Source organism: Macaca thibetana, chromosome 12, assembly GCF_024542745.1.
Source record: "Macaca thibetana thibetana isolate TM-01 chromosome 12, ASM2454274v1, whole genome shotgun sequence".
Lineage (NCBI taxonomy): Eukaryota > Metazoa > Chordata > Mammalia > Primates > Cercopithecidae > Macaca > Macaca thibetana.
In genome coordinates this window covers 71027851-71040999 of record NC_065589.1, presented here as the reverse complement: position 1 = coordinate 71040999, position 13149 = coordinate 71027851, and the positions used below count along the sequence as shown (strand labels likewise).

Genomic DNA, 13149 nt, shown 5'->3' with positions numbered 1-13149 from the left:
GCCAACTCCAGCCTAAAGCAAGACTCCATCTCAAAAAAAAAAAAAAAAAAAAAAAAAAAAAAAAAAAAAAAAGAAAACTAAAGTATCCTTAAAGCACTAGGCCAATCTCAAGCACACTCTAAATGATCAATAAATGTTAGCCATTGTCAATATTATTACACAGCCACTATGATGTCGGAAGCCAAACTGATTGCTCTACCACAGGTTAGTCTTTTGCCTTCACTATTCTTGATTCCCTCAACCACAGGCCATTGGAGATGGAATGGGCCTCAGAGAGCAGCTAGTCCAATCACTTGTCCATCAGCATTTAGGTCTTGGCTCTATTCTCTCTCTTGATATTTGACTTGGTGTCTGCTACTGAACAGTATTTGAAGGGGTGGCCTGCCCCTCCACACCTGTGGGCGTTTCTTGTTAGGTGGAATGAGAGGCTTGAGAAAAGAAATGAGACACAGAGACAAAGTATAGAGAAAGAAAAAGTGGGCCCAGGGGACCGGCACTCAGCATACAGAGGACCCACGCCAGCACCGGTCTCTGAGTTCCCTCAGTATTTATTGATCATTATCTCTACCATCTTAGAAAAAGGGAAGTGACAGGATAATAAGATCATTATAGGGAGAAGGTTAGCAGTAAGACAGATGAATAAAGATCTCTGTGACATAAGTTTAAGGAAAAGTGCTGTGCCTTGATATGCATATGTAAACATCTCCATAAACCTTTTTAGTGCATAAAGAGCAGCATTGCGCTAGCAAATCCCACCTTTTGCCCTAAGGTGGTTTTCTCCTTTCTCAGTAAACAGAACATACAATCGGGTTTTACACCGAGATGTTCCATTGCCCAGGGATGGGCAGGAGACAGATGCTTTTCTCTATCTCAACTGCCAAGAGGCCTTCTTTCCTCTTATACTAGTCCTCCCCAGCACAGACCCTTCACGGGTGTCAGGCTGGGGGACGCTCAGGTCTTTCCCTTCCCACGAGGCCATATTTCAGACTATCACATGGGAGGAAACCTTGGACAATACCTAGCTTTCCTAGGCAGAGGTCCCTGCGACCTTTGTGTCCCTGGGTACTTGACATTAAGAGAATGGTGATGACTTTTCACAAGCATACTGCCTTCAGGCACTTGTTTAACAAAGCACATCCTGCACAGCCCCAAATCCGTTAAACCTTGAGTCACCACAGCACACGTCTCTTGCAAGGACAAGGTTGGGGGTAGGGTCACAGATTAATAGCATCTCAAATACAGAACAAAATGGAGTCTCTCATGTCTACTTCTTTCTATATAGACACAGTAACAGTCTGATATCTTTCTTTTCCCCACAGTATTGTATTGAATAAAAGTGCATGGTACACAGCAAATAACCCTTTTTAAATATTGGTTGGGTAAATATGTTAAGTGCTAAAGAAATACATGGTTGGCATGTATTTTTGTCTTCTATTATAGCTAAAATATTAATCAACTATATGCATCTATAAAACTGTTTCTAAACAGTACTGCAAAGCTTCAAATAACTCCAGTTTGAAGTATTCAAGCCAGGAATAAACATCTTTTACTTGGTAACTATCCTCAAATTGATCCAACTAGCAATACTGTATCGTGTGTGTGTGTGTGTGTGTGTGTGTGTGTGTGTGTGAGAGAGAGAGAGAGAGAGAGAGAGAGAGAGAGAGAGAGAGAGAGAGAGAGAGAGAGAAACAAGGTCTTGCTCTGTTGCCCAGGCTGGAGTGCAGTGGTATGATCTTGGCTTACTGCAAACTCCACCTCCCAGAATCAAGCAATCCTCCTACCTCAGCCACCTGAGTAGCTGGGACCACAGGTGGATGCCACCAGGCTTGGTGCCAATTTTTAAAATTTTTTGCAGAGATGAGGTCTCACTATATTGCTCACGTTGGTCTTGAACTCCTGGGTTCAAGTGATCCTCTGGCCTTGGCCTCCCAAAGTGCTGAGATTACAGGTGTGAGCCACTGCACTTAGCCTATATTGTTATCTTTCTTGCTGTTTTAGACCTTTCTGAAGGTGAGTATTTACATTCTATCGCTCTCTTATCTATCAATAATGCTTGGGTCAATGTTTCATACTTAGTGCTAAATAAGCAGTTACGAATTCCACAAATTTTCAATATAAAAATAAAGGCATCATCAAAATAATGTGTAAAAAGATAATAATAATATGTAAAACAGTAAATGAAAAGCTAAGATTTAAAAGTTGTCAAAGAAGCGGCAGAGGTTGCAGTGAGCCAAGATTGTGCCACTGCACTCCAGCCTGGGCGCCATCTCAAAAAATTAAAAATGAAAACACACACAGGGTCGGGCGCGGTGGCTCACACCTATAATCCCAGGACTTTGGGAGGCCAAGGCAGGTGCATCACGAGGTCAGGAGATCAAGACCACCCTGCCTAACACGGTGAAATCCCGTCCCTACTAAAAATACAAAAAATTAGCCGCGTGTGGTGGCACATGCCTATAGTCCCAGCTACTAGGGAGGCTGAGGCAAGAGAATTGCTTGAACCCCGGAGGTGGAAGTTGCAGTGAGCCGAGATCACGCCACTGCATTCCAACCTGGGTGACAGAGCAAGACTCCACGTCAAAAAATTTTTTAAAAGTTGTTAAAGAGCTAGGGACAGTCCTGGCCATTCTCCTCATACCTCTAACCCATCTCTACCCCCACTCAGAAACAAAAAACAAATCCATACAGAATCACAGTACGTTTTTTTCCCATAGAATTTTTAAAGCTAGAAAGACCTCAATTCCCATTCCCTTATGTACCACTGAGTCCCATATGAGAAGCTGAAACTCTGGAAGGCCAGATGATTAGCCTAAGGGTACAACAGCCAGATAAATGCAGGGCTGGGAATTAACTCCGTATTCCTAGGCAGTACTCAGATACCTAGACAGTATTCTTTTCACTACATCATACAGCATTTCAACTGATTTCTTCCACATCTACTTAGTCTAGAACATAAAATTAACTATATCACAAGAACTCTTCACAAAACAATTGAGTATAATCACATGGTATGGTGAATACTGATATATTTTTGGCTATTTTCAAGAATGCCTGCGAGGAATAAAGTCTTCAAATCATAAATGGACCATTTCTGTCATTATAATTACTTCTGTTCTGGAAAAAAATGCTTCCCTTATCAGATTTTATAACCTTTAAGATTCCTATTTTCACAAATTATTTTTCATAAACTACACATACGTATGGTCAACTATGCAGCGTCTTCCCCAACAATAGCTTAAGCAAACCACATGTCTCGAAAACGTCATCTATTCCAGGCTCATCAGCATATGTTAGAATCTATTCCTAATATAGACTCATAGACTTTTGGAATGGGAAGGAACCTTGGAGATCACCTCTCATTTCACAGAGGAAAATAATACCCAGCAGGGACCTGCCCAAGGTCAATGTGTCTTCGTAAGAACCCACGTCCAGAATAGAAAGTTCTCAAAAGATTTCAGAGAGAAACGCAGTATTTGGTGAAACACCTTAGCTTGCCTCCCTTTACATTTACTTCTTAAGTACAACTTCCAGCATAGGAAACTTTTGAAATTTAAGAAAAGCAAGCAAAACAAAAAACTAAACCAACCTTTTTTTTTTCTTTTCTTTTTAAGTCTACAGCCAAGTCACTGATCCTAAAAGCTTAGAAGTTAAGGTAGACCATTGCAAGAATCTTAAGAGGTAACATTTTGTAACAAAATCCCCAAAGGCTTAAGGATACAATATAAGTAAGATACACAAATTAAGAATAGCCATAATATTCTTATCTGTCAAATTACGTGAAGGATAGCTCATAAGCAGGAGAACTTCGTAAACATGCAACTTTCAAGGAAGAGAATTTTAGTTATCATAACTATTAACCATACAAGAGTGCCAATACATTTTGAAATTTTATCTTGGTCTCTGTGCTTAAGCTGGAAATTATTTTTTTAATACATATCTTAAGTCATGTAAAAAAAAAAAAAGCAGTAACTTGAAGAAAACCTTTTACCAACCCTTAATTAAAAGAAGGCCTTTAATCAAAACTTAATAAGAGAAGTATAAGCTATACTGTCCGGTCATGTTTGAAAGAATACATGAAAACTGAACATTCCTCAAAGTTAAGGCATGACTAGGACTAAGGACATGTATGTTTTTTGTTTTTGCAATGAAAGGCACACTCTGGAAGCCAATTTACCTGTAGAAATATGTTTCTTAACTCATGAGGATCCCCTCGCTTAGTTGTCTGCACCTGTAAGCAAAAAAGCAAAAAAAAAAAAAAAAAAAAAAAAAAAAAAAAGCCAGTTAATGCTTCACCAGAGACTACACAATCTCTTCAGATTAGAGTTCACATGGCTAACAATCAATGCTCCTATCTTTTATCATTTAGTTTAAAACAAACTAAAAGCCCTAATTGCTGATAAGAACTGTCAAACTGGATAACTATGACTATAGGGCAGAAAAACAGGTGTGAATAGCCTAAGATACAGCAAATCTACCGGACAGTGCTTCCTCCGGACTGGAAAGGGAAGGCAATGAGGATCTTTTACTTTACTCCACATCTACTAGCAACACAGTTGTAACCACCCACCTTCAAATCAAGAAGCTAACAAGAGTGGATCAACAGGAAAGGTAAATCACCCAAATTAATCACTTGGCCTAGCAGCCTTTCTCCATGAAAAGCAAACCCAACATGTAATTATCTCCGCGTCCCTCTCCCCATCCAACCTAAAATATAAGAGCTGCTACAAATACAAATACTTTCGATAGCCTGCAATCTGCAACGCAAAAGCCAACCATTGCCCTCGGCCTTGAGGCCCCAAATTACTCAATACTTACTCCCTCCCCCACCGCAATTCACTGATACCCTGGCTATCCCCAGCTTTATTTCCCACTTCCTCCCACGCCCTTTCTGATGCCCTCCAACTCCGGGCTCACAATCCCATGCACCTAGGACAGGACATTACTCTTCCTTCACTGACCAGTGTTACCGTACGAGCCCCTTCAACTCACAATCCCTCCTCCTTCCCCTCCCCCAGCCGGGCATCCCCTCCTCCGGTCCAAGCCCCGCACAGCTCTCCCCGCAGCGAGCCGGAGCCCCAGGACAAGCTATCTAAGACCTAGGCAATGAATGAAATGGGAAGCAGTTGGGGGCTGCAGGCAGGGCGCTCAGAATGTCTCTTATGCAATAAAAGCAGCAGCAGAGAGTTGGAGTCACCTTGACCGCCATGCTGTGCTCGGAAGCCGGGGACGAGCGAGTGAGCGAGCAGGGCCGAGCTGTCAGGGCGCGCGCGCGCCGCCTCCCCGGCCGCGCCCGCCCTCCCTCTCGCCGTCGCCGCGCGCGTCCCTATGCAAATGAACTCGGGACGCGCCGCGTGCGGAGAGAGGCCCGGCGTCCAGGTCAGAAAGGCAGCTGGCCCCGGGCCCGCCGGCCGGCCGGGCGGAGGAGGGGGACGCGCCTCCCACGGGGAGGACAAGCGCGACCCGTGGGATCCTGACGCGCCGCGTGGTTGCCAGAGCTAGGTCGCCGCCAGGAAAGCCCCGGGTTTCCTAAGGCCTCTTAGTGGGTGTGGCTTTGGGCACCGACCAGCCAAAGTCGTTTTCCCCAAGGCTTTAAGGAACATTTGGGGCCTATGTTGGGCAAGATTTCCACGGATCAAAGAGCACTTCCCATTAATAACAATGAATTAATGACAGCTGATGGCAAATACCGACAAAAAAAGATTGGGAACCACTCACCCTAGGGAAAACTTAAGTAAACATAACTTGAGACATATGCTCCTAAATTGGCATGGGATGAATACGCTGAATTTATTTTTGCTTTGCGTCCTATTATAACGGTTTATTAGTAGACTCACTCCACTTTCCTAATCACCCAAATCCTGTGTACAATGAGAAAAAACTCCATTTGTCTTTGACAGGGCTGGCAATGAATCGCTTGTCCATACATAAACAGAAAGTAATTCTCCATTGGATTTCTAGCCCTACCTAAGAAGTAGAAGTAGTAACTCTATCTGGAACCAAAACAATGTTTCTAAACCCGAGTCTTGCCAATATGACTGTATTAGACTACATATTGATTCAAACTTGTGTGGGTATACATTATATGCCTGACATGGTCCTGCCTGTAAATAATGCAAATAACTTATAGCCCCCACCCTCTAGGGGCTTACAGATGGTCAATGTTTCTCCACAATCCCAATCACATGTGTATCGTGTGTATGTGTGTCTGTGTGTATGTCTGTGTGTGAGTCTCGCTCTGTCGCCCAGGCTGGAGTGTAGTGGCGCCATCTTGACTCACTGCAACGTCCACCTCCCAGGTTCAAGAGATTCTCCTGCCTTGGCTTCCCAAGTAGCTGGGATTACAGGCACCCGCCACGATGCCCAGTTAATTTTTTGTATTTTTAGTAGAGACAGGGTTTCACTATGTTGGCCAGGTTGGTCTCAAACTCCTGACCTCTGATGATCCGCTCACCTCGGCTCCCCAAAGTGCTGGGATTACAGGCGTGAGCCACCGCGCCCGACCCTATGTGTGTTTTCATTTTTAATTTTTTGAGATGGAGTCTTGCTCTGTGGCCCAGACTGGAGTGCAGTGGCGCTATCTTGGCTCACTGCAACCTCTACCTCCTGGCTTCAAGTGATTCTCCTGCCTTAGCCTCCAAAGTAGCTGGGATTACAGGTGCACACCACCATGCCCGGCTAATTTTGTATTTTTAGTAGCTATGGGGTTTCGCCCAAGCCACTTATAATTAGACACTATAAATGACACACTTTAGGGCTTCTCTATACTGTACAACTATTCTCCCTATATGAACATTTGCTGTCATTGAAATAAATTCTCGTTTTGGTGGAAATGGAAGAAAGGGGTATCAAAAATCAGAAGAAATAGTTGTACTCCTGCTGTTATGTCTTTTCCTGAACTGTCTTCCTCATACTCTGACTCTAAATCCTATAAATTATGCGGTGGAGATGATGGTGATCTTATTTTTGGACCACAGCCTTCTTTATTCCCTTGGTGAAGCAATAACAAACAGTTTTCTTTTCAATGAATTTTGGAAGGAATTCATGGAATGAGCTGCTCTAAACATATACGGCTGTGAATACACTATCACTATACTTATTATGTATAACCTGGTATTTAGTAGGACACTGTATAATCAGATGGAGGATTGAACTAGATGAGCTTTAATGCTTCTTCAAACATTCTAATTTTATGATTTAAAAGGAGCCAAATTTTAGTTAATAGACATTTATTGAGTGCCTTGCGTTTGTATAAAACGTGTTGCGGCCAGGTACAGTGGCTCACACCTGTAATCCCAGCACTTTGGGAGGCCAAGGCAGGCGGATCACAAGGTCAGGAGTTGGAAACCAGTCTGTCCAATATGCTGAAACCCTGTCTACAAAAATACAAAAATTAGCCAGGTGTGGTTGCGAGCACCTGTAGTCCCAGCTACTCAGGAGGCTGAGACAGAAGACTCTCTTGAGGCCAGGCACGGTGGCTCACACCTGTAATCCTAGCACTTTGGGAGGCCAAGGCAGGTGGATTGCCTGAGCTCAGGAGTTCAAGACCAGCCTGGGCAACACAGTGAAACCCTGTCTCTACTAAAATACAAAAAAGTTAGCCAGGCGTGGCGGTGTGCCCCTGTAGTCTCAGCCACTTGGGAGGCTGAGGCAGGAGAATTGCTAGCACCCGGGAGGTGGAGGTTGAAATGAGCTGAGATAGTGCCACTGCACTCCAGCCTGGGCAACAGAGCGAGACTCCGTTCTCTGAAAAAAAAAAAAAAAGAAGAAGAAGAAGAAGAATCACTTGAACCCAGGAGGCAGAGGTTGCAGTGAGCCGAGATCACACCACTACACTACAGCCTGAGCAACAGAGCAAGACTCTGTCTCAAAAAACAAAAAACAAAAAAACTTGTGTTGCAGCTACAGGAAACATAAGAGAAATAGCATCATTCCCAAAGTAGAGAGAATATTTTACCGAGGCAAGTGCTACCATTCTTTTTTTTTTTTTTTTTTTTTTTTTTTTTGAGATGTAGTTTCACTCTTGTTGCCCAGGCTGGAATGCAATGGCATGATCTTGGCTCACCGCAACTTCCACCTCCTGAGTTCAAGCGATTCTCCTGCCTCAGCCTCCCGAGTAGCTGGGATTACGGGCATGTGCCACCATGCCTGGCTAATTTTGTATTTTTAGTAGAGATGGGGTTTCTCCATGTTGGTCAGGCTGGTCTCGAACTCCCAACCTCAGGTGATCTGCCCACCTCGGCCTCCCAAAGTGCTGGGATTGCAGGCGTGAGCCACAGCACCTGGCTTACTATTCATTTTTTAATGAATAATGTGAAATGAATGATATTGAAACCTGTTGTCCTGTGCCAGTGCCCAAGGCAGCTTTAGGTAATGAGGGAGTAAAGACTGTGTGGCTTGCCACATATTCTCACTCCAATCAGAAATATATAACTGGGAGAATAAACATCCTGCCGGGTCCCTCAGCTACCCACCCCTACTCTACCCCTGTGGATTTATTTGGATGATTTTTGTTTCCCTCCTACTTAGAGGTCAGTGAAGAAGAATACTTTGGACCTGATCCAAAGTAAAGAATAAAGTGTCACTTTAAAACTTGTGTGGGAGAAAAGCAAAGGTCCCAAAATAGCCAAAACAAATTTGAGAAGGAACAAAGTTGGAGGACTTAGACTACCTGGCTTCAAGACTTACTCTAAAGCTTAAGAAATTGCTACAGTGTAGTGCTGCTGGCTGGCATACGAATTGATAAACAGATCAATGGAACAGAATAGAGAGCCCAGAAATAGATCCAAAATTATAAAGTCATTGGACCTTTCTTTCTTTCTTTTTCTTTTTTCTTTCTTTCTTTTTTGTTTCTCTTTCTTTTCTTTCTCTCTCTCTCTCTCTTTGATTTTTCTTTTCTTTCTTTTCTGTTTTTTTTCTTTAAGACAGGGTCTCACTCTGTCACCCAGGCTGGAGTACAGTGGCATGATCATGGCTCACTGCAGCCCCAACCTCCTAGGTTCAAGCAATCCTCAGACTTAAGCCTCCTGAGTAGCTAGGATTATAGGCATGCACCACCATACCCAGCTAAATTTTTAATTTTTGTAGAGAAAGCGTCTCACTATGTTACCCAGGCTGTTCTTGAACTCCTAGGTTCAAGCAGTCCTCCTGCCTTGGCCTCCCAAAGTGCTGGGATTACAGGTGTGAGTCATCTTGCCTGGCCAAAGTCATTTGATTTCTAACAAAGTTGCCAAAGCAATTCAGTGGGGGCAAGGAATCTTTTCAACAAATGATGCTAGAATAACTAGATATCAGTGTGGGAAAATTAATGAACCTAAATCCCTACCTCACACCATATACTAAATTTGATTTGAGATGAATCATAGACCTAAATGCAAAAGCTGAAGTCATAAAGCCGCCCCCAACAGCTTTAAAAACAAAGGTTTTAGTGGGAAACATAAAAGAGTATCTTTGTGGCTAGGTGCCATGACATGTGCTTGGAGTCCTAGCTACTCAGGAGGCTGAGGCAGGAGGATCACTTGAGGCCAGGAGTTCAAGGCTGTAGTGATAATCATGGCTGTGAACAGCCACTGCACTCCAGCCTGGGCAACACAGTGAGACCCTGTCTCTCTAAAATATACATACATATAACGTATATAACATATATATTATATATATATACACATATTTATAGAATAGAGAGATCTATCTTTGTAACTTGGAGGTAGGTAAAGTTTTCTTAATCAAAACCTAAAAAGCAATAACGATAAATTAAGAAATTGATAAATTAGATTTCACTAAAGGTAAAAATGTCTTTTCCTCAAAATATAGCATTAAGAAAATGAATAGGCAAGGTATTAACTGGGAGAAAATATTAGCAAAACATATACACAATAAAAGACTAATCGGCCGGGCGCGGTGGCTCACGCCTGTAATCCCAGCACTTTGGGAGGCCGAGGCGGGCGGATCACAAGGTCAGGAGATCGAGACCACGGTGAAACCCCGTCTCTACTAAAAATACAAAAAATTAGCCGGGCGCGGTGGCGGGCACCTGTAGTCCCAGCTACTCAGGAGGCTGAGGCAGGAGAATGGCGTAAACCCAGGAGGTGGAGCTTGCAGTGAGCCGAGATCGCGCCACTGCACTCCAGCCTGGGCGACAGAGCGAGACTCCATCTCAAAAAAAAAAACAAACAAACAAACAAAAAAAGACTAATATCCAGGATATATCCTAAATCTCAATGATATCAATGATAAAACAACCTAGTTCTAAAAATTGACAAAAGACTGGAAAAGAACTTTACAAAATAAGATATACAAATGGTCAATAACACATGAAAAAGTGTACAACATCACTAGTCAGCAGGGAAATGCAAATTAAATCACAGTGAGAAGGTACTACTACACATCTACTAGAATAGCTAAAATTAAGGACTGAAAACACCAGATGCTGGCAAGGATATGGAGCAACCAGAGTGCTTATTCACTATAGTAGGCGTGTAAACTGGTATAATTATTTTGAGAAAAAGTCTAGCAGGTTCTTGTAAAACTAAACATACACCTACCTATGACCAAGCAATTCTATCTCCCAATATTTACCAAAGAGAAATGAAAATATATGTCTATTAAAAGACCTGTACAAGAATGTTCACAGCCACTTTATTCATAATAGCCCAAAACTGGAAATAAGCCCAAAACTGGAAATAACCCAGGTGTCCATCAATAGAAGACTAGATAAACTATGGTATATTTGGAGAATGGAATACTATTGAGAAATAAAATGGAGTAAACTGATGATACACACAACAACATGGACAAGTCTCAAAAGTATCATGCTAAGTGAAAGAAGCCTTGCATAGACTCATGTAGTACAAAAGAGCATATACCATATGATTCCGTTTATACAAAGTTCTAGAACCAGCAAAATAAATCACTGGTGAAAAAAAATTTGAGCCATGATTGCCAGAGAGTAACTGACTAGAAAGAGGAATAAGGGAACTATGTGAAGTGATAATAGTAGTATATGCCTTGCCTAGGGGCTTAGATAACAGGTGTATGCATTTTTCAGAACTTAGTGAATGTAAACATAAGGTTTGTACATTTAATTACAAATGTGTGTAAATTTCCTTCAAAAGGAAAAACAAGTTGAGCAAATATTGAACTCTAGCCCATGATATATTTAGGGGAGAGAATACTAGTATTTTAAATTTACTTTGAAATGCATTAAAGAAATAAGAAAGATTTACGGATGGATAGAGAAGTGGATGAATAGGAATATGATTTCTAACTGTGGCAGTGTATACAGGAGTTCACTGAAAAAAATTCTTGCAACTTTTCTAAATGTTCTAAAATTTTCATAATAAAAGGTCAGGGAAAATTTGTGTTGGTCTTTGTGTTTCTAAAGATGGCTATCCATGTATGTAATTCTGTTGTTTGGTCAGAAATTGTACTGGGACTTATTTCTTAACCACTAATAGGCCTCTGCATTGTTGGGGAGGAGGAGAAAGAACTGAAATTGCTTGACAAATAATATACTTCTTTTATGGGGAGGGGAATCTGTGAAAATTATATTGCATTGGCCGGGCGCGGTGGCTCAAGCCTGTAATCCCAGCACTTTGGGAGGCCGAGACGGGCGGATCACGAGGTCAGGAGATCGAGACCATCCTGGCTAACACCGTGAAACCCCGTCTCTACTAAAAATATAAAAAACTAGCCGGGCGAGGTGGCGGGTGCCTGTAGTCCCAGCTACTCCGGAGGCTGAGGCAGGAGAATGGCCTAAACCCAGGAGGCGGAGCTTGCAGTGAGCTGAGATCCGGCCACTGCACTCCAGCCCGGGCTACAGAGCAAGACTCCGTCTCAAGAAAAAAAAAAAAAAAAAAAAAAAAAAAAAGAAAATTATATTGCATTGAGAAGGCTGGGCATAGTGGCTCATGCCTATAATCCCAGCACTTTGGGAGGCCAAGGCGGGCAGATCACTTGAATCCAGGAGTTCGAGACCAGCCTGGCCAACATGGTGAAATCCCATCTCTATTAAAAATATAAAAATTAGCCAGGCGTGGTGGTGCCCACCTATAATCCCAGCTACTCAGGAGGCCGAGAAAGGAGAATTGCTTGAACCCACAAGGCAGAGGTTGCAGTGAGCCGAGATTGTGCTACTGCACTCCAGCCTGGGCGACAGAGCGAGACTCTGTCTCCAAAAAAAATAAAAAAATAAAAAAATTAATTTTATATATATATCTATATAGCATCAAGAAATAAAATGTTTTCCTTGACATCAGAACTAATTATATGTCCTTGAAATCACGCACGTTTGGGTGTATATGTGTGTTCGGTCTAATAGTTATCCACAGGAAAACTAGAAAAAGAATGTGAAAGTATATTTGCATAACATACTGACAGGTACTTTGGAAAGAACCAGACTTGGAATCTAAAGCCTAACTTGGCACTCCTCTACTGAAATGCAACCGGGATGTAATTCTAGACTGAGAAACTCAGACTTAGGTGAGGAAGATCCTGCAATTGGTCATTGTGTCCTTGGATTGCCCTGTTGGGGGAAGGAGAACTAATCATAGGATGACACCAACTCTTTTGAGTAGGAGGTTTCTAAAAAGGGGAGGACAGGTTTGTACTCATTAAGGAAGAGAAGTCTATAGACCACAAGGCAAGTAAGCTAGGAATTGGGATATGCCCAGGAAGAAACTTCTCCTGAAGAATTATGTTAGAGAAGTAATGTAATATTGATCAGTATCAAATCGTATGAATCAGAAGGATAATTGGGAAGTTTAAGTTAGAAAGTTTTGGAGAAACAGTATGAAACAGCTAGACCTTAAGGAGAAACAGATCTTGTGAAGAGAGACAAGTCGAGGAGAGAAGTGGGTAGAATTACGGAATTCTTGACTCTAGTCAAGCCAATATAGACAATACATCATGGAGTAACTGATCTACGTAGTCTTGCCTGTACTATGCCTTGCTATCACTGCTTGAAAAGAAGAAGAAACAGTTGCTATTTGCTCACTCTCCTGTTACTTTGCTCTTCTGTCACCCTGAGTGAATGGGCTTGCCTGGATGGTTTGGGGTGAGGATAGGAAATAAAATAGGGAGTCAACAGTTATAATTCCTCTAATCATCCCCAACCCTTCAATAAAACACTATCTGTGAACAAGTGTTGTGTTGATG

The 13149-nt window shown here is 42.3% G+C and overlaps 1 protein-coding gene across 1 annotated transcript in view; it reads right to left on the bottom strand.

Annotated features, from left to right (window-relative positions):
* SLC25A12 (solute carrier family 25 member 12) overlaps positions 1–13149 on the bottom strand; it is a 671031-nt gene that overhangs the window by 110573 nt on the left and 547309 nt on the right. Inside the window, exons 2-3 of the mRNA XM_050751344.1 lie at positions 5195–5276; positions 4175–4228 (exon numbers count right to left, since the gene is read on the bottom strand). Of these exons, the coding sequence (XP_050607301.1) occupies positions 4175–4228; positions 5195–5206 (66 nt within the window). The 5' untranslated portion in view covers positions 5207–5276. The remainder of the gene's footprint in view (positions 1–4174; positions 4229–5194; positions 5277–13149) is intronic.